General features: G+C 41.9%; 1 protein-coding gene across 3 annotated transcripts in view; it reads right to left on the bottom strand.

The window, feature by feature from the left end:
• Positions 1–21,546, bottom strand: part of OSBPL8 (oxysterol binding protein like 8) — a 943,374-nt gene that overhangs the window by 329,526 nt on the left and 592,302 nt on the right. For all 3 annotated transcript variants that reach the window (XM_069229570.1, XM_069229571.1, XM_069229572.1), the window contains one exon: positions 12,670–12,740. In XM_069229570.1, the coding sequence (XP_069085671.1) occupies positions 12,670–12,740 (71 nt within the window). The remainder of the gene's footprint in view (positions 1–12,669; positions 12,741–21,546) is intronic.

Genomic DNA, 21,546 nt, shown 5'->3' with positions numbered 1-21,546 from the left:
AAATTGTAGCCAAGCGACTCATTATCTGCTGATGGAAGTCTACCTAACCCCCACCTTTACCTGCCTGGATGCGCTTGATGCTCAACTGGGCACAGGTGGAAGTCGCTGCCCTGCACAGGGAAGGTAACTTACGCCTAAGGAAATACCCTATTGCCATTCATTGAGACACAATCTTATCCAAGCTTCTATCTACACTCTACACAGGAGGTATAGAACGGTGCGGATGACACATCATGACTGACACCTGCCACTTATCACAATAGAAACTGAAACAGCACGCATACACAAGTCCCCACTAGTTCTCCTAGATGTACAATTCTCTGGCAGGGCCATGTGTCCTTTAGTTGTCTGTGTTGAATGTGGGAGGTGGGCGGGGTCCCTAGCCACGTGGATTGTTTTTATTTCCTTATTTCAGTTATGTTATTGTTTTTATATTTCTATAGCAATTGTACAAGTTACTTACCTTTGGTAACAAAATATCTGGTAGAGACATTTTCTAGTTGCAGATTCCTTACCTTAGAATTTTCCCCCAGGGTTCACACTGGATCCGGAGATTTTTCTTCAAGCAATATCCTTGCGCATCGGTAGGTGGCGTTGGTCGACTCCCCAGGTGTTGTGGTCGCCGTGATGACGTCAGGAGTAGTACATAGATGCCGTCCTCGTGCAGTGACGTCAGTTTCTTTTAACGACTTTCCACACCAGAGCGCAGAGCCGCTAAGAACACTGAGATTGGTGCGCCAGAGCGAAGGACCTGAAAGAGGGAATCCCTGTCCCTAGAAATCAGTTTGCAAGCGGGGAGGATGGGTGGGCGGTAAGGAATCTGCAACTAGAAAATGTCTCTACCAGATATTTCGTTACCGAAGGTAAGTAACTTGTACAGCTGATAGAAACTTCTAGTTGCAGATTCCTTACCTTAGAATAGATACCCAAGCAATGCCATCCTCGGTGGTGGACTGCGAACCAAGATCATACTAGAAAGTCCTGCAGCACCGAATGACCAAAGTAGCCGTCTCAACGTGTTGCGTGGGCTCTCATTATCCTAAATGAGACTACTGGATTTTTAGGTAGTAGGGCTGTTCCTGGTGTGGGGGACTAAGTCTTACCCACTTGGAAGGACCACTGTCACCTCAAATCCGTTTTTGCTCCGGCTAACTAGCAGTGTCTCGTCTCTCCCAAGGGGAAGAGATGATTGGGCAGCCGAGCGCATGACATCTTTGGAACTTCTCAGGGAAGTCGTGGTCACTCAGATCCAAACCAGCTCTCTCATTTACAGTATGATCTCATATACAAATGACAAAGGCAGTTTGAGTTTTATAGATTGTTTTAATAAAACGACTGCATTTTAGATATTAAGGCGTGAGCCGCAATAACCAGAACCATACAACACAGTAGGATTGAAATAGTCATGAGGAGAGTGAAACATAAGAATAACGCTATCATGGTGTTAATAGATCCTATTCTCTCTCTCAGCTAGTTCTATTTCGAGCACAGCATGTTAAGCTTCTAACTTGCCTTTTAGATTCCCCGGGAAGCCATCAACCTCCATACCTGAGCAAAGGCCTGTGATCTGGTTCAGCATCTGCAACGAGGCAGTCAGCGTCTAGTTGTGGTTCCCTGGTCGGAATCTCCCTCCTTCCTGTATTAGGACAAGGAAGTGTTTTTATAACTAACATGTCAGTGTGATCACAAAATGTCCCTACGCAAGAATGCCAAAGACTAAACTCCTACCACGTCTATCGGCAATGTACCAGACTGTATCCTTGACTGAAGCACAGAGTGAACAAGAATGTGTTATTGAAAACTCCAGTGCTGAAGTAGGCTAAACAGTGTGATATAAAAAATAAAACAAGACCGTAGAACTGGCTATTTGAAAAATAACAGTACGAAGCTGAATAAAAAGCATTTAGAGCAAAGTGCACAGAGACTCTATGCTGCGAGCAATGGAATTAAATACATCCAGGGCAAAGTGCACAAAGGCCTAATGCCTGAAGCTAACGCGAAAACGATACATAAAACTGACCACACTACAAACGGACCTGACTATCCAGGCAGTAATGCTTAGCAAACGTGTGCAGGGGTGCCCACGTAGCTGCCTGACAGATATCCAGGACAGGAACTCCGCATGCTAACGCAGTGGATGCAGCAGTTGCTCTGGTAGAATGAGCCCATAAGCCTTCAGGAGGTTGCTTTTTAGCCAAATCGCAGCACATTTTGAAGCAAAGAAGCACCCATCGAGAGATGGTACGCTTTTGCACCGCCTTCCCTTTTTTTCGCACCCACATAGCCAACAAAGAGTTGATCGCCCACCCGGAAATCTTTAGTACGATTGCGGTAGAACGCCAACGCTCTTTTTGGGTCCAGACGGTGGAGTCTCTCCTCCTCATGGGAAGGATGTGGGAGTGCGTAGAAGTTAGGCAAAGTGATGGACTGGCCTACATGAAATGGTGTAACCACCTTAGGAAGGAATGAAGCTCTAGTGCGTAGCACCACTTTGTCAGGGTGTACAGACAAGTATGGAGGCTTGCATATTTATGTGGAGTCCCGACTCCGCCGGAGACCAGAGGCCTCTGATCTCCGCCTCTCCCATGTGGCCACCCCACCCCAGAAGCGACACATCTGTCACTATAGAGAGATCTGGTTGGGGAAGGGAGAGGCATCTGCCGTTGACCCAACCGGGATTCGAAAGCCACCACTGCAGGTCTTTCGCAGTCCCCTCCGAGATCTGGACAATGTTGGAGAGATTTCCCTGATGCTGCACCCACTGGAACTTCAGGTCCCACTGCAGAGCCCGCATATGCCACCTGGCATGTGTTACTAGCAGGATGCAGGAGGCCATGAGGCCCAGCAGCCTCAGCCAGTCTCGCCGAAACCCAAGACCAAGGCTGAAAGATCGGAATCATAGCCTGAATGTCTTGGCCTCGCTTTTCGGGAGGATAAGCCCGAAAGTGCACTGTGTCCAGAACAGCTCTGATGAAAGGGAGCGTCTGAGAGGGAGTCAGGTGTGACTTCAGCACGTTTATAGTGAACCCCAGTTGGTGCAGGAGGTTTGCCGTAGTCTGAAGGCGGGAGACAACTGTAAGGGGCGAAGGCGCCTTCAACAGCCAGTCGTCTAGGTAGGGGAAGACTGAGACCCCTAACCTGTGCAGATGAGCTGCAACCACCGCCATCACTTTTGTGAACACCCGAGGGGCACTGGTAAGGCCAAAAGAGAGCACGGTAAACAAAGCACTCGTGACCTACCACAAATCGTAGGTAAAGTCTGTGGGCAGGCAGGATGGGGATGTGGAAATAGGCGTCATGCAAGTCCAACGCTACCATCCAGTCTCCTGGGTCCAAGGCAGACAGAACCTAAGTCAGGGTGAGCATTTTGAACTTCTCCTTCTTGGGGAAGTAGTTCAGGTCTCGAAGATCTAGGATAGGATGTAAGCCCTTGTCCTTCTTTGGTATCAGAAAGTAGCGGGAATAACAACCACAACCTACTTCTGGCATAGGGACCCTTTCTATAGCTCCCTTGGCCAAGAGAGCCGCGACTTCCTGGCAAAGCACCAAATGATCCTCCAGAAGATGATGGAAGGATGGTGCCATTTGTGGTGGTGCAGATTCGAAAGGGAGGGAATAACCCTTCCGAATGATCTGCAAAACCCACCCGTCCGTGGTGATATGTTCCCAGTGGGGCAGGTGATGGCGGATCCTGCCACCAACTGGGCGGGATTGAGAGGACGGACTAGGAGGGTTTGGAGGCTGCAGCGGGGGCAGACCTCTGGTTCCCTGTCCCACGGCCATGTGGGATTCCACGTCCATGGCCATGCATAGGCTGTCCAGCGTGCATGGCACGGTGGCTGGGTTGAGGACCCAACAGGGTGCCCCTTCCGTGTCCATGAAAGGGATGAAAAGCGGACTGTGGTGGGTGTGTGGCAGAGGAAAGACCAAGGGACCGGGCCATAGCCCGGGAATCCTTGAATCTTTCCAAGGCCAAGTCCACTTTGTCTCCGAAGAGACGAATGACATCAAAAGGGCATGTCCATGAGTGACTGTTGGACATCCCCCCGAGAAGCCAGAAGTACGTAACCAGTTGTGGCGCCCTAAGGCCACTGTCATCGCAACCGATCTGCCCAGAGAGTCGGTCGTATCCAGCCCACAACGGATAGTCAACTTTGCCGCGTCTCTCCCATCTTTCACTGCTTGGGAGACGATAGCACAGGCCTCCTCTGGTATCTGTGGCAGGACTTGGGCAACCGTATCCCACAGTGAGTGGGAATAACTGCCCAAAAGACATGCGGTGTTCACAGACCGTAATGCTAGGCTGGAGGAAGAAAACAACTTCTTACCAAATTGTTCCAGCCTTTTGGATTCCCTATTTGGGGGTGCAGAAGGGAACGCACCAGAAGAGGAACCCTGGATTACAAGACTCTCAGGCGTAGGATGTTGGGAAATTAACTTTGGGTCGTTCGGCACGGGCCGATGGCAGCAAGTCCTGTTCATAGGAGCCCCTGTGTTGGGTTTGGACCACGTACCCAAAAGGACATCAGTGAGGGCCTTCTTGAATGGGAGAAGGGGTTCCGAAGTAGAAGCCCCAGACAGAAGCACCTCCGTCAGGAGATTAGACCTGACTTCCACAGTAGGTAGCTCAAGGCCAAGGACCTCAGCCACCCTACTAACCACCATACTATAAGTAGCTCCCTCCACCGTAGCCATGGTAGGAGGAGACAGCATGCCAGCGTCAGGAGAAGTATCCAGACCACTGGCTTCTCCCAAGTCCTGTGCCCAATCCACAGTAGGGTTATCCTGGTATTCAAAAGGGACCAGGGACCCCTTCAATTCTTCCCTGTATTCGTACCCATAGGAAAATGGGTCTGAATCCGACCTCGGGCGAATAGGGTCCACCTAAGCCGATGGCGGCGTCAGCTGACGCCACTCCGACTCCGAGTCGTCGGGGATAAGAATTGGTTTGACGTCAATAGTGGGCACTACCGACATCAGGAGCGTCGATAATCGACCCGGCGCCGGTGAAGGTCTTGATGGTGCGACCGGCGTCAGTGCAGATCCGCCCACGGATCCGGAGGCGACCTCGGTAGCCGGGCTGAAGCTGTCGGCGCAGAATTCGAAGGCCCATTGGGCCCGAAGGTGCCGTATTGGGGTCGGCCTTCCCAAAGATGAGGCGCATGGCCTCGTAAAACTCTAAGTTGGGTGGGGGTCGCTCTGGCTCCGGGAAACTCGGGGAAGCGCAGAGTCGACCCAGACGTAGGCTCCGAGGACGGAGGCCTAGTGCGTGGACGCTCGTCCCGCGTCGCTTCGACGAGGTGAAGTCGGAGAGCGATGGGACTTCTTCGACTTCTTCTTCTTACCTTGACCCGAGGACTTAGAAGAAGAGGAGTGGTGATGACTCTGCGACCGATCTCCAGACCTTCCTCTTCAGCGAGACCAAGACCTACGCGGAGTCGATTGCCGGGCCGCCATTAGCTTTGGGGACCGCTCCCTCAAAGCTTTCTGGTGCATGGCACGACACTCTGAGCACGACTTCGGGTCGTGGTCACGCTCAAGGCACTACAGACAAACGCGATGAGGATCCGTCACCGACATAGTCTGATGGCAGTCCTCACAAGGCTTGAACCCGGTCTTCGGGGACATCCCGACGCACCAAAGTCATACCAAAAACCTCGAGAAAACGATCTAATTCGGCCCAAAAATAGTCTAGGGTAGCTCTCTCCGGATAAGCATGTGGCGCAGAAAGAAAAGAACTGACGTCGCTGCGCGAGGGCGACGCCTATGTACTACTCCCGTTATCACGCGACCATGACGCCTGCAGAGTCGACCGACGCCACCTACAGACGCACAAGGGTATTGCTCGAAGAAAAATCTCCGGATCCAGTCTGACGCCTGGGGGAAAATTCTAAGGTAAGGAATTTGCAACTAGAAGTCTCTATCAGATGAATCTGTTGCTAAGATTCTCAACGATGATCTTGTCCATTCCTCTTGTTACAGAGATTAATGTCCTGACTTCCTATTGTATGCACAGAAACAAACTGTCAGGGCTTAAATTATTTTATAGGGCTAGACTCCAGTAAGCTTCTTTAAGATTGCTCACCACCTACACCCAACTAAACAGCTGATAAATTACATGTATGCAAACACTCGATGATAATACCGCTGTATTGTATAATGAAAAAAACCTCAAACGGTTCAAACAAAAATAAAATAAAAAGAGTTCTGTTTGAATCACAATGGATGAGGGTCTGCTGTAAAAGAAGCTTGAGGAGGAATGACCAGGCTTAGTTGCTGACTGTACTTCAGTGCTTGTTTTTTTCCTGTATGATGAAGTCACAGATGGTGACAAGCTTGCCATAGGAGTGTGTGACAAATGAGTAGGTGAGACAGGAAAGGGCACCACAGAATGAGATTGATAGTTGCCCACTTGAATCCACTGTGATAGCGGATGAATCCTCTGGATGTTGATGATTTTGAAGCAATGGTGTATGAGGCAAAGGTTTTGCTGATGTTGAGTGATGTTTGACTGAGTCGATGATGCTGCTCCACGAATAATCTTGTCTCTGTCATTGTTTTCCATGTCACTGAAGTGGCATGTTGTGTAGACTGATGATTCTGGTCTTTATGTCTATGGTGGAAAGGTGCTGAACCCACCTTATATGACAAACACAAAAGTGCTGAGGCTAGAATTAGACTTGACGTCTAATTCAAATTAAGTCTAGCGTGCTGACTTCAATGGAGTTCACCTCGCCTTTTCTCTGAGCATCTCCCTTTTGAGGATGTATTTTTAGCCAGAGATGCCTTTTTCTCTTCTTTCTGTCATCTTCAGCCTTCATAGTTTGCTGCATTCCTTTATGTCTGATGTGCTCCCTGTCCTTAGAAGAGTTATTTTGGCATATATTGCAATCTTTAACAGTAAGGGGTGGAGGAAGGAATACCACACAGACCATGTGAGGGCCACAGCCTGCTTTCTTTCTACCACAGTAATAACACTTAAAAAAAAAAAAAGAATAAGCATTTTGAGAAGGAAAAAAATGCCCAAATGTGTTAATGTTTTTTTTAAAAACAAGAAAAAAAACTATCACAATAAATACAGAAAATTCTTAAAAATGACGAGTAAAAGTCAACTGTTTAAAAGACTACATTTTGCCAGGATCTGGAAAAATTACTGAGTAGGTCAGGCAAACTAACAGTAAAATGCATCAGGGGTAGAGGAATCGCCAGGTGCTATTAAAGTGACAGAAGTCCTTTTCACTCTCTTTGGAAAATTAGCCTTTAAGTTAACTATTTTTCTTGCTCCCTTCACATTTTAACCTGCCTTTACCCCTAAAATGTTGCAATGTACTTAATAAAATGTTGGCAAGATGAAACTATATGGCTATTCCAGAAAATATTCCACTACTACAGGGTGCTGCTATTCATTCAATGAACAAAGGGTATTTGGCAACCCTACGCTTCATACTAGGAACAGCATTATCTATGGTACAGAAATTTGGGTCAATGCAAACAGCAGAAGGTCGTTTATGACCATCAATGACGATCCTATAGTACCAAAGTATATATTATTCAGAATGCATGACATTTTATCTTAAAGCAGGCCGCTACTGAGTTCTGCCTCTTTACCATACCTTTTCTCTCCCACCGAACATTAGTGACAAAACATTTTTTTGTTTATAGCTATTTGTGTCACAGATTGACAATTGTAAAATAAAAAGTGTCACTTTTGCTTTTGCCTAGGAGACACGTAGATTGTTTTAAATTTTAATTTACACACACCCTTCTGACAAAGAAGTACATACCTGAACACAGCATGGACTATTATTGCATCATCCCAGAAGAGTAAGCCCTCCAACACCACAAATTTGTATGCTCCTTTATGTACTAACTTGCAGCTTAAGGAGACTACCAGACTGTGGCTGGTACAACTGACTCAATAAAAGCAATGATTCATCTTGTGTTGAGATGTAGCCTAGTGTACTGAATGCCAATGATCTAAAAAGATTAGCTGAATTTTGTGTGACTGGTTGGCGGGTGGTGTGTTCTCCAGGGGCTCTGTTTGGTCCACACCTCTGCTAGTGGCCATTCATAAGCATAAACAAGCATTTGCAATGTAATCAGTTTCGCATTTGCTAGAGTTAGAGCTACTGGCATTGTAAATGACAATCATTTTTAACCATGTGTTTTGGTTTGGAATGAAGTGGATGTATGTGCTGTGGCGTGAAATTTTGTGGTTATGTTATGCTATGTTGTGTTGAGTTATGCCATGCTGTTATATTATGCCATGTTGTCTTGTGTTGTGTTATGCTATGATATATGTTCTATTATGCTAGGCTATGTTGTGGTATGTTATGTTGTGTTATGCTACACTTATGTTATGCTATGGTGCGTTAGGTTGTGTCATGTTATGGTATGATATATTTTGTTATGTTGTGTTATGCTATGTTGGGCTATGTTATGCTATGATGTGTCATGCTATGCTATGATGTGTTATGCTATGCTATGTTGTGTTATGCTATGCAATGTTGTGTTATGCTATATTCTGTTATAATATGCTGTTTCTGGTTGTTTTATGTATGCTATGTTGTGTTATGCTGTGTTATGTTATGCTATGCTGTGTTATGCTATATTGTGTTATGTTGTGTTATATGTTGTCTTATGCTATAAACTATGTTGTGTTATGCTATGCTCTGTTATGTTATGCTATGCTACGCTGTGTTAGGTTATGCTGTTATATTATGCAATGTTGTGCTGTTATGTTAAGTTCTGCTATGGTGTGTTATGTTATGCTATCTTGTGTTAGGATATTCTATATTGTTATGCTATGTTGTGTTATGCTGTTTTATACTATGCTTTGTTTATGTTATGCTATGCTGTGTTGTGTTATGTTATGCTATATTATGTTACGCTGTGCTATGTTGTGTTATGTTGTGCTATGCCATGTTGTGTTATGCCATGTTATGCTATGTTGTGTTAGGTTGTGTTGTGTTATGTTATGCTATGTTATGTTGTGTTATGTTATACAATACTATGCTGTGTTATATGTTACACTATGTTGTTTTATGCTGTGTTATGTTGAATTATGTTATGCTGTTGTGTTGTTATGCTATGCTGTGTTATGTTATGCTATATTGTGTTATGTTGTGTTATATGTTGTGTTATGCTATAAACTATGTTGTGTTATGCTATGCTCTGTTATGTTATGCTACGCTGTGTTAGGTTATGCTGTTATATTATGCAATGTTGTGCTGTTATGTTAAGTTCTGCTATGGTGTGTTATGTTATGCTATCTTGTGTTAGGATATTCTATATTGTTATGCTATGTTGTGTTATGCTGTTTTATACTATGCTTTGTTTATGTTATGCTATGCTATGTTGTGTTATGTTATGCTATGCTATATTATGTTACGCTGTGCTATGTTGTGTTATGTTGTGCTATGCCATGTTGTGTTATGCCATGTTATGCTATGTTGTGTTAGGTTGTGTTGTGTTATGTTATGTTGTGTTATGTTATACAATACTATGCTGTGTTACATGTTACACTATGTTGTGTTATGTTATGCTGTGTTATGTTGAATTATGTTATGCTGTTGTGTTGTTATGCTATGTTGTCTTATGCTATACGCTATGTTGTGTTATGGTACGTTGTGTTATGTTATGCTATGTTGTGTTAGGTTATGCTATGTTATGTTATGTTGTGCTATGCTATGTTGTGCTATGTTATGCTATGTTGTGTTATATTATGCCATGTTGTGCTATGCTATGTTATGTTGTGTTATGCTATGTTGTGTTATGCTGTGTTATGCTATATTGTGTTATGCTATGCCATGTTGTGTTATGCTATCCTATGCTTTGTGGAGTTATTCTATGTTGTGTTATGCTATGTTATGTTATGTTATGCTATGCTGTTATGTTACAATATGTTGTCTTATGTTATGCTGTGTTATGTTGAGTTATGTTATGCTGTTATGCTGTCCTGTTATGTTGTTTTATGCTGTGCTATGCTCTGTTACGTTATCTTATGTTATGCTATGCTGATATGTTATGCTGTGTTATGTAATGCTGTGTTATGTTATATTACACTATACTAGGCTATGTTATGTTGTGTTATGTTATGCTATAGTCTGTTATGTTATGTTGTGTTACGCTGTCTCATGCTATGCTATGTTGCTTTATGTATGCTGTATTATGTCATATTATGTTATAATGCTGTGTTATGTTATGCAGTGTTTTGTTGTGTTATGTTATGCTACATTAAGTGGTGTTGTGTTATGTTAAACCTCAGTGAGTTGAGTCGACTAAAACCTTCAGTAACCACACTACACTAACCACTCCCGAACCTACCATGTTGGAGGTGGCAGGAGAAAGGGCTATAAAGAATCTCGCGACAACTATACTATGAGAAACCAAAAAGAAACACTACCGGGGTCAGAACACTTGTCTCCCAGCACCAGAAATAAAAAATAACATTACATTGGGATGTCAGGATTCTTGTCTTTGCCCAGTGGATGAATCCGATCTTTAAATCTCCTTGACCAGCAACGTTAGCTGAGTATAAGAGACAATGATTTATTTTTTATCCACTACCACTTGTAATGTTTCTGGACACCCTAAGTCAAATTAAGTGTGTTTTATTAATTTTTTTGCTAACCTAATAGGGATTAAATGACGAACTGCCCTGCTTATTATTAAAGTTAATGGACATAATTCCAAAATCTTTCTGTAGTTCAACCCCTTCATGACAGTACTAATTTGAATTTACCAAAAAGATTGTTATTCAAAGATGCCCACCACGTTAGTCCTGATTTTTGCCCAGTCTTTGTATTTACGACTTGCCCCAGTGGTCGAGATCACGTAGCCACTGGTTCTGCTGAACTCATCATTTCGTCCGACTGGTTGATGTCTCTCTTGCCCCCTACCATCCCTCCCCGGGTAGGTATCTACCGGACCAATGTTTTATAAATAAAAATGGCTTTACAAAAACTAACAGGAACAAAGTATTTTTTTCTTGAAGACCAGAAAAGCGACATTTGAACATCATAGTGTAATTCGGCAAAACCACTAAGCCTAAAACATATGTGTGTGTATATATATATATATATTGAAAAACAAAGTGGTCACATAGTTGCTGGGTGGCGCACTCTACTGCCGGTGCCCGGTGACAGAGAAGACCAATCTCGAAATGATATTATAGCGAAGAATTTCACTGCACTCCACGAGGTATAATATATAAATGTATATATGTATATCTTTCTCCAAATGGCCCCTGTGTGGGCGCGCCCCATTATGTCGGTGCTCGTGCCAGGGACGGGCCAGCCCTGTAATCAATTCTCCACCAAATGACACAAAGTCGTACACGGCACTCACACGAATCCTTATTTATGTTTGGCTTTTATTCTTTCACAGGAAACGAGTAACCCAAACACCACCGTGTTTCAACCAACAAAAGAATATATATATCTGTTTAGTAGTAAAATACTGCAATATGTGGTGTTTAGAGGAGTTATGACTACTTTTGGCCCCCGGTGACACTGCACCTGCTGCACCATTCAAATCATGACCCTAGTGCTTGCAAGATAACCACACTTGTGACTTCCAGTTCAGCTGTAGAATACAGCAATAATGGGGGTTTTAGTGGGGTGCCTAGAGCTTTTGTTCCCTCTGCCACTGCACCGACTGAATCACTGAAATCATGACCCTAGTGACTTCTAGATAACTGCACTTGTGACATACTCTTTAGTAGTAACGGTTAGCAATAATCTGTATTTAGAGGGGTTCTGACACCCTGTGGCCCTGGTGCCACTGCACCTGCTTCACCATTCAAATCATGATCCCAGTGCCTACAAGATAACTGCACTTGTGACTACCTGTTAATAAGTCACTGAGAGAATAATAGTTTGAAATAAAACGTCACCCAATTATACAAATTTATTTTCTTTAAAAATGAGTCGTGATGTAAGAAACAAACACACAAATGATTTTAATATTTACAACTGCTTTTATCTGAAATGTAATTATTAAGTAATAAAAAACACAACATAATAAGCCCACTATTTGCTTTTTTCCATCTGCACTTGATACTCCATTGCAAGATGGCCAACATGTGTACACACATTTCAAAGCAAATTGACTTGAGTTCAGTTCATTTTTTCACGTACAAACACTACCAAGTAGCCAATCAACAAAAAACGGAAGATGTTCTTTGGCCACACTACACACGACGGCAAAAGCAGAACCTTCTGCCCAATAAAAAAAGAAGTAGATTCAAGCGACATTGGAGCGACATTTGAATGAACAAACGGGAAGTTCAGGTAAAGGGAGAAGTTGGGACAGGTTTTAAGTCCCGTTAAGGATTTTGTTTGTAACATAAAACTGCCCAAGCGCTGTGCAGGCAAAATTTTAAAACAACTACCCTTTGAAGGATAACTATGAGAATTTAACAAAGCTACAAAAATTAAACAACAAAGTTTATAAACCCTCTAGCCTCAATGATTGATATAGATCACCCACATGCACAACAAACCATAAATATTCGTAAAGCAGATATGTAGGGGAAATATACACTGTAGAAGACTTTCTCTTGAGACATGTCACCTAGTCTTTAGAATTACACATTTTAGAACACACAGTAACATAAAATGAGTGTTTAGTGTTATTAACACACATTAGAAAAAAAGTAGCAATTACCTTGCTTTTGGACATTGATTGCGCTGAATCATCTTTACATTGTAAAACGTCATCTTTTCCTCTGTCAAAACCTTATAAAAAAATAAAGTTTATTTTGTGAGCTGATGCAATATGCTTGGCAGATAACACACATTTAATTACACATTAATAATGTAATTACAGAGTAATACTTTTTTTTTTTAAATCACATACCAGAAACTCCTGAGCCCGAGGGCAAAATGAAAGCAAACAAGTTATGATCCAACCCAAAATATTTTGTAAGTCAAATTAACACATGGGTAATGCTAACATAAAATAGTCTTAAGCATATTTGACGAATAGCACATCGAAGTAGTTTAACAGTGCTGTTTATAATATTGTTGTGTTAAAAAGTAGCACAGGCAATTTACGAAAAAAACAGTTTTTACATTTCCTTTTTGGAGTTCAATAATATTTCTTGTTCCGTAGAGAGTGAAGACTTCACATTTGCCTATTTCACATGTTATTTTTCGTGTTTAATTTTCAGTAGCCTGCTCGTCTGAGTACTTTACCCACATTTGATACTTACCCACCCCTTGACAGTTTTCTTCATTTTTAATTACCTTTTTTTAGGTTTCTCCTACGAGACTGCGTTTAGCTGGCTGTTAACTAAAGCCTCGTAGACCCCATATGAACAAGCAATGGCAGTCCTAATAGGTCTGTCTCGCTAATGAATTAAAGTTGCTTTTGTGTCCGTGATGGGTTTAGGTGCTCAATAATTCATCATACATGTACTCTGTCACTCATCTTTGCATTCCTGCATCCATTTATCTATCCACCAGTCCCATTTTCCCATTCACCATCTGACACAACCAGAATAAAACACAAAACCACAACATACAAGGTAAGTTATAAGAATGCAATTAGAAAAAACATATGCTTGTAATAACAAAACTAAACATAGCAGCGGGTGTCCGCCTTGCAGAGGTATTGTAAATAGTCTATCATAATTTTAAAGCTCCAGCATGGCTGCTATATTTATAACCAATGTGATGGTCACCTTGGAATGATTAAACAACACTATGGACAATAGCATTACTCAGTGGTCTCCTGGTTTAGAGGAAGTGATCATGTCGGATGCAGTGCACTGCAGATCAAGAGCATCAAGCATACAACCCGTAAGCAGTGCCTCAAAAGCTATAGTGTCCTTTTAAGAAACACAACAATAATAAGAGGAGAAGCAAATAAATGAAAAGGGAACTACATAAATAGAAAATTAAAAACTAAAAAACTGGCTAGCCATCCTAGACACTGAAGCACACTTATTTTCGGGTGGATGTACATATGATTAGAAAATGTGTCATTCACAAGGCGAGAGGACCAATGACTGACGTGGACTGAACCATTACCCCATGCAATAAACTGTCATAGTTGGAAGCAGAATGTAAAAGTCAATGAGAACAATGGCAGAACAGGGCTGACACAAAGGTCCTCTACATGTCTATATGGATATTTATTTATTTATATATAATTTCAAGTTTTTTTATTACAAGATCCCGGCAGACTGTAAGAAAGAGATTCCATTAAGAACTATTTCAGTGCAAATAATACCCATAGGCTTAGTCAGAGGCTGTAACCAACAAAATAATGATTCATGTACCAAAATACCCATGTGTAGGTTTTAATACACAGAAATAACAATAAATCCCTTAAATGTCAGTTGACTACAACTTATTATTTTCACAATCCATGTCGGGCCTGTTATGTTTATCATATGTTTTCATAATAGACAGATCAGAACTATGGCACTGGAAATATTTTTTTCCAGTAAACCAATCAAACCTCTAGCTGCAATCATTGGTTTGACACCATCACTAACTGAGGCCTCTTGCACTCTGCTATACCCACAGTTTGACAGAGGGGGGTACCCAGCACCAACACCCCTGGCCTACTATGGTAATCTGTGAGATTCCATATATCAAAATACTTGTGGATATTAATACAAAGTGATAACTTACTCTTAAATGCTTTCTGATTTTAACATATGCTTTTCATGATAAGTCAGGCCTACTACTTTTATCATAACTTTTCATTATAAACAATCATTGGCTTCTCACAAAGCCAACTCAGACTTACTGGTTGGTCATAAGGCTTCCCACAAAGCAGCCATCAGGTTGGAAGTAATAACATTACAAATATGCAGAAAATACAGTTAACAAAACAATACAAAATCAATCTTCATTAATACAGTCTAATAAGGATTACCATAGTGCAAATTGTCTATTCTGATGGTTTGTTCTTGTGGGTCTCCAACACCGAAGACCTTTCCTACTATGGTCATCTGCGAAATTCCATGTAACAAAATACCAGCCTAAAGTGTAAAAACAATTCACCCTTTGAAACCTATTGCCATTAACACATGTTTTTCAAAATATTTAAGGCATACTTGCTTTATTATAACTTTTCATTAAAAATAAATAACATCTAACAAATCCGATATAACATTTCCCAGTGAACAGATGAGGCCTGTAGCCTTTACCAATGGCTTGACACTATGGTCCTCATTACAACCTTGGCGGTCTTCTATGAAGACCGCAGAGGCAGCGGGTGCCAGAATACCACCAGTGCTGGCAGTATTTCTGGCTCCCTATTTCAACTTTTCCGCTGCCCCAGCAGAAAAGTCACATCAACATTGCTGCCGGCTCTTAATAGAGCCAGCGGCAATGCTGATGAGCAGCGGGTGCAGTAGCACTGGTCGCGCATTTCACTGCCCAAAAGTCGAGCAGTGAAATGCACGATGGGGCTATGCCTGGGGGCCCCTGCACTGCCCATGCCAAGTGCATGGACAGTGCAGGGGCCCCCAGGGGCAACCCAAGTCCCCCTTACCGCCAGCCTTTCCATGGCAGTGTTTACCACCGTGGCCAGGCTGGCGGTCGGGGACTCATAATCCCCAGGGCAGCGGTGCTTGCAGATTATGACCACCAGGCGAAAGCCTGGCGGTATAGTGGAGGGGCCGACGGTATGGCCGTGGCTATTGCGCCACTGTCATGATGGTGTTACCGCCAGCTTACCGCCGGCCGCCAGGGTCGTAATGAGGCCCTATATGCCATGCATACCTACTGACTTGCACATAAGCTGAAATCCATTAGGCAAATGTTCATAAAATTACAAATATGTATAAAATTACGCTTGGTAATACATGACCCCTCTCAACAGTGTCTAAGAAGTATCATCACAGTGAAACTCTTTTCCTAGGGTCTGTCAGGGTGGGTGACCAACACCAAAACTTGCCTACTGTGATCATCTGAGACCGCATATAGCCAGATACCTTTAAACGGCCTGTAATATAACAATCCGCTCTTGGAGGCCTAGTTACCATATGCTTTGCACAATATATAAATCCGGCCTATTACCTTTGTAATAACTTTTCATAGTAAACAGAGGAGACCTGCGTCACCTGCCATAACATTTCCCTGCACAACAATCAAGCCTATAGTGGTTATCGTTGGCTTGTCACCATAACCAACTCAGACCTACTGTAACTGAGAGTAAGCTTTCTCACAAGACAACTATCAGGCATACAGTTGTAAATGTATACAAAACTACAGCTGGCAAAGAAAAATACCCTCTTCTAACAGAGATTAAGAAAGATTCTCATTGTGTCAATAGTCTACACCCATGGTTTGTCACGGGGAGTAAGGTAATCTGCGAGAGTTCATATAAACAGACCTGTAGGATTTAATTCAGAGTAATACCAACCCACCCTTACATACATATTGACTTTAAAATATGCTTTTCACGCAATATGCCTGGCACACTGCCTTTAGCATAACTTTTCACATTAAACAATCAGCACTATAGTATTCATCATTAACGTGTTACCATAACCAACTCATGCCTGCCTTGAGAAAAAAGTATGTTTAGTACAGTAATCATCCAGCAGAGAGTCATAGAAGTACACAAATGTATACAAATTTACAGCCGACAAAGCAAAATACTGTATCTACCAAGAGTGCCTAACAATTTTAATTGAAGAGCATATAATTTATCCCCACAATGTGTTTGGTTGGATCAACAACACTAAAACCCTTGCCTACTACAGTAATCTGTGAAAGTCCATGCAACAAAATACCTGCCTATAGACTTGAGCACAGCATAACAACAACCTTAATATCCTTAAAAGCGTATTGCCTTTAACACATGCATTTCACAATAGGTAGGTTAAGCCTCCTGGCTCTGTCACATTTCCTAATAAACAGAAAAAAACTATTAAATCTGCCATGACTTTTCCCAATGAAAAGAAAAAGACATTAGCCTTGGCTTTATACCTTACCTAACACTTTTCTACTCAAGTGCACAAACTGGCAACAATCAGGCACAGTTATAAAATGACAAGCGTGTAGAAAAATACAGCTTGCAAAACTATATTCAACCTCTCTCAACAGGGCCTAACAAGAATCATCACAGTGAAAACCCACAGGGCTTGTCTGACTGGGTAGCCAATGCAAAAAACCTTGCCTATTACAGTAATCTGCAAGATTGCATGTAACAAAATACCTGTCTATGGCCTGTAACACAATGTGATAACTAAGTCTTACTGGCTCTAAGAAATCCTTTTCACAGTTAATAAGCTCGGCCAACTGCCTCAGTTTTAAGGTTTCATAATAGGCAGACCAGAACTATGACATCAGACAATGTTTCCCCGTTCACACTACATACGTCAGATCTGCTGCCTTCATCAGAACATTTCCTAATAAACAGATCAGGTCTATAAGCCACAATCACTGGCATGCCCCATAACCAACTCGGTCCTCCTGTATCGAGTATACATTTTGCTGCAAGCCAAAACATGCAATACAAGTAGCCCTTTCAGTTGAAACAATTAAGGCCCAATCAAACCCTATACTCAGGGGAACCCACATGTGGGTGGAGCCTAAACTCTTCTCTCATTAGTACTCTGAAAGCCCTTTTGTCAAACACATAAGGTCAGAGGTAAGCTGTAATGATCAGGCTCACGACAGAACGTGCTGAGAGCGGTTATCAAGCTGGCATAAAATATAGTGAAAGTTACTGATTAACTTGCACATTGGATTTCTAAACTAATTGAGCATTATAGTAATTGTATTTATAAAGCACTTACTACCCCTGACGAGGCATCAAATCGCCTTTCGATGAGTGGCACCCACTCCGGAATCCAAGAAGGATCAGTGATCAAAGTACTGGGAAATATGACTTAATTTGAGCAGCAGACACACAAGTCTGTTAGTTGGATTGAATAAGATAATGGAGGAATATAAGAGGGAAGAGTCTAGAAAGTGTTATTTGGGAGATCATAGTAGTAAGATGAGGTTTGGGGTGAGTAAAAGGAGAGATGGAGGAGGGAAGAGTTTATAAATGGATTAAGGGGATCACAGTAGTAAAATGATTTACACACACACACACAAATATATGTAACCATATTTAATGTATGCATTTGGTAAGCAGAACTCAAGAATATCTATTTTTATTTTTAAAAAAACATTATTATGCATATTTGTACTTATTGTATGTACTGTTGCTGTCAGGTACACCTGCATACTTTTGATGGATTCGATGCAAATTATGAACTAGACTAAAGATTAAACTTGAAGTAGTGACTTTAATCCCATAAACACATGTTGGACATTTTGGGAAACTGAGTCGACCAGCTGAAAGGCTCATTTTCTGTTCTGGTAATAAATCTGAGATAATCTGCCAATATTTGCCTCCAAGGAACTGTTGGACATTATTTTCCAGTCTGCCTGTCATAAGGTCATGGACAGCTACACTGTCAAACTATATTTAAAAATCCAAGTAGATCTGTGCAGCCCTGGGTATCCCATACAGCTCTCTAAAAAAACAAAACTGCACTCTGAAGTCTAATGCTAATTATGGATGGTGAGGGTGCTTGGACTGCAATACATTGCTCATGACAGCCCTCCTCCCATTTTTTCTGCTGCCATAGAAAAACAAACACCGTAATGTATCTAGTTATCCAAGACAGTTTAACAGCATTGCAATATCATGTGCGTACCCCTAGAGTTAACCTCAAAAGCCAAACTGCTGCTGGCTAATGCAACTGGATGAATAAATAAATATAATCAGAGCTGTGTGGTGGGGAAAGACGTTTCTCTGTGGAAGTCCATAACTTCTGCCCATTCAAAACATGTACTCCTAAGTACCAAAATATGGACGGCGCCAAAGGCCCTCTCTGTAGTCTTGAAAGCTCTTTTTTATGTTACTTACATTATGTCTGGCGACAGCTGTGCAGTCATGACAGACCTCAAAACCTACTGTGGGAGTAGAGCCCGCCCACTGCTTGCCATTGGTTGGCTTGTCACTCATTTGCTTACTTATTCAAAAGCTTTCCCTTCTCTTACTGTGAATGCACCTCCCCTGAAGCATAGCCTCTTTACTATCCTTTTGACTTGTTGATTGTATCTTTTTATGGCCCACATTCAGGGAACTACCTTTTTTTTATTTATTTTTAAACAGCATTCCTCAAGAGTGCATGTGTTTACTGGCTCTCCCTCATCTGCTGCCCCCTCTTCAAATACGCCTCCCCTCGTGCTCTCATTGCTCCTTCCCATCCCTTCCAGCTTTAGTCCTGCCAAGTGACATGCATCACAGGTCAGACTAATGTAGAATGTTAATCAATCCAACACTGGAACATTTTGCTATGCAAATTTGAAAGCTGCCCTGAACTCAGCAGCAGTCATCCTTTGTGTGGTACCCAGTACAAAACATTAATTGTCAGTGCACTGAGGAATACAGTCAACATTAAGCTGCTACAAGTGTCTACAGCCCGGCCAGAATATAAAGGGTCAAGGAAACACAGACATCTGTCACAATTGCACCTTTGAACAGTATGCACCGAGGCAAACAATGGGCAGTCCCCACTCTCTGCAGAAGATAGTACCTTTAAATTCAATAACTATCTGCCAGTGAGCAGCCCTGTGTCCATGCAATTAAGTAAACTTGAACAAAAATTAAGTGTCACTTAATTCTAGGGCTTCGTGTTTCACCAAAGTGGTATTTTTCTGATATTAATCTTATTACAAGGATTTTTCTGTTTGGTTTTAATAGCAATTACGTTTCACTTAGAGTGTCACAAATAAGGAACAGAGTGACATAAATAAGGGATAGAATGTCACACAAAAGCAAACTTAAAATATGGTAATGTCACACCAAAACAATTTGAAAACTTGCCAGCTATGCAGCTTGTCTGGAAGAACACAGCAACAGGTATATTTTTGCTGTGGTATGACTAAAGATAAGACTGTAAGGATTGTTTTTGTTTTATCTTCTGCATTTCACAAATTGCTTGAATACACAGGCCTTGGCATACAAAGACTTTTATGGTGCGGATGAGAGGGGTGCTGCACTCACTCTGGAGGAGGTTGAGGCAGAAGTTGTGCTTAGCATGAAAAGGAGGGTTTTTTTCTCCAGGAGGCCCACAAATCTGCTCCCAGGGCTATTGCAGAGGACCAAACAGCAGGAGCACGTTACAGTCCTGTGGGAACTACATTAGGCCTTTGCAAAATAATTTCCTTTTTCTTCTCAAATTGCGTTCAGAGTATCCGGAGTACAAAGCATTTGAAAAATAAAGTGTGTCATTTTTAAAGATTAAAAGTACTGAATTTAATGTATAGACTTAAGATATGGTTTACTTTTCCTCTGGTATTTTGAAATGTTTTCCTTTTTTCTAGTTTTAAACAATACTTTACTATGTCTGTTAGGTCAGTATCTGTGCTCTACAATTTGGTCTGGTGTACTCCCACAGTCGGGCACCACATCAGAAAATCTTCAACTGGGTACACCCTGAGGCTTAGTTTTGTATGTAACAATTACTCAGGTCTGACTAAAGACTGCTTTGGTGGTATGCCAAAGCTCATGGTATCATAAAAGAAATAATAAAAAGCAGCATTTAATAAGCTAACACCGTATAAAGTTGTCCCATTGTTCATACATAAGTGAAACATTTAATGTGCCCTCACATCAAATACATTGGCAAAGGCTCCACATTATATAGCCCTGTGACTAATACAGCAGGAAATATTTTAAATTGTGAAAAATACAACAGGAGGAGGCTACACACTGAACTCTGACAAATCCAATAAGAAGAGGCTTTGCATATTTTTACACAAGACCTTTTCTTACTCATTTCACTAGAACACCTTTCACATAATTAATTGTGAAAGGTCTTGTTTTCCTTGAGAGGGTTTAAAAATGTATGTGTAGTGTTCAGTTGTGTGACAATTCTTTAGTAAACTAAGGACACTGGCAGGACCTTGATTTATTAAAACGTATTGAATCTTTTGCAGAGTTCTCAGTTTCTAACCCACACTACCTCGAATGCCCTGCCTCCCTAACCAGAGGGCCAAGTACTAAGGTGGTGTGCTTTAGTAATTGACCCATAGGGGCGGGGTAGGCTTGGGCAGCTGCCTCGCACTCACTGGGCAAGGTTTCTTAAAAGTAGGTAAATGGGAAGGATTGAACAAGGATTGAAAATGTATTTCAACCATATCACTGAGCAGCCTCATTAGGGAAAGGACATGTTAAATGTACACATTGTTTACAGTAATTGTAACTATACTTGGAGAATGTAATAAGCCAATGCACAGTGCCTAAAATAAAATTCAAGGTAAGTGAACATTTAAAAAAAACTAACATTTTACAATAAAGATTCTATTAACAACTGAGTATTCTATAAAATAGTAGTTCTGATCTCATGTTACATACAGTGAGAGAAACAAGTCTTACAGGGCCCACTTATAATGGAATTTACTACTAGATATACCTGGGTGTAGGATGTGAGCTTTTAAAATTCCAACCTGAGGTGAAAAAAAGGTGGCGTGGGGGGTGGAGGTGGGGGGGCAGGGGAAGTATCTAAGGAGGCTG

Source organism: Pleurodeles waltl, chromosome 4_1 (assembly GCF_031143425.1).
Source record: "Pleurodeles waltl isolate 20211129_DDA chromosome 4_1, aPleWal1.hap1.20221129, whole genome shotgun sequence".
Taxonomy (NCBI): domain Eukaryota; kingdom Metazoa; phylum Chordata; class Amphibia; order Caudata; family Salamandridae; genus Pleurodeles; species Pleurodeles waltl.
This window is presented reverse-complemented; position numbering and strand designations above follow the sequence as displayed.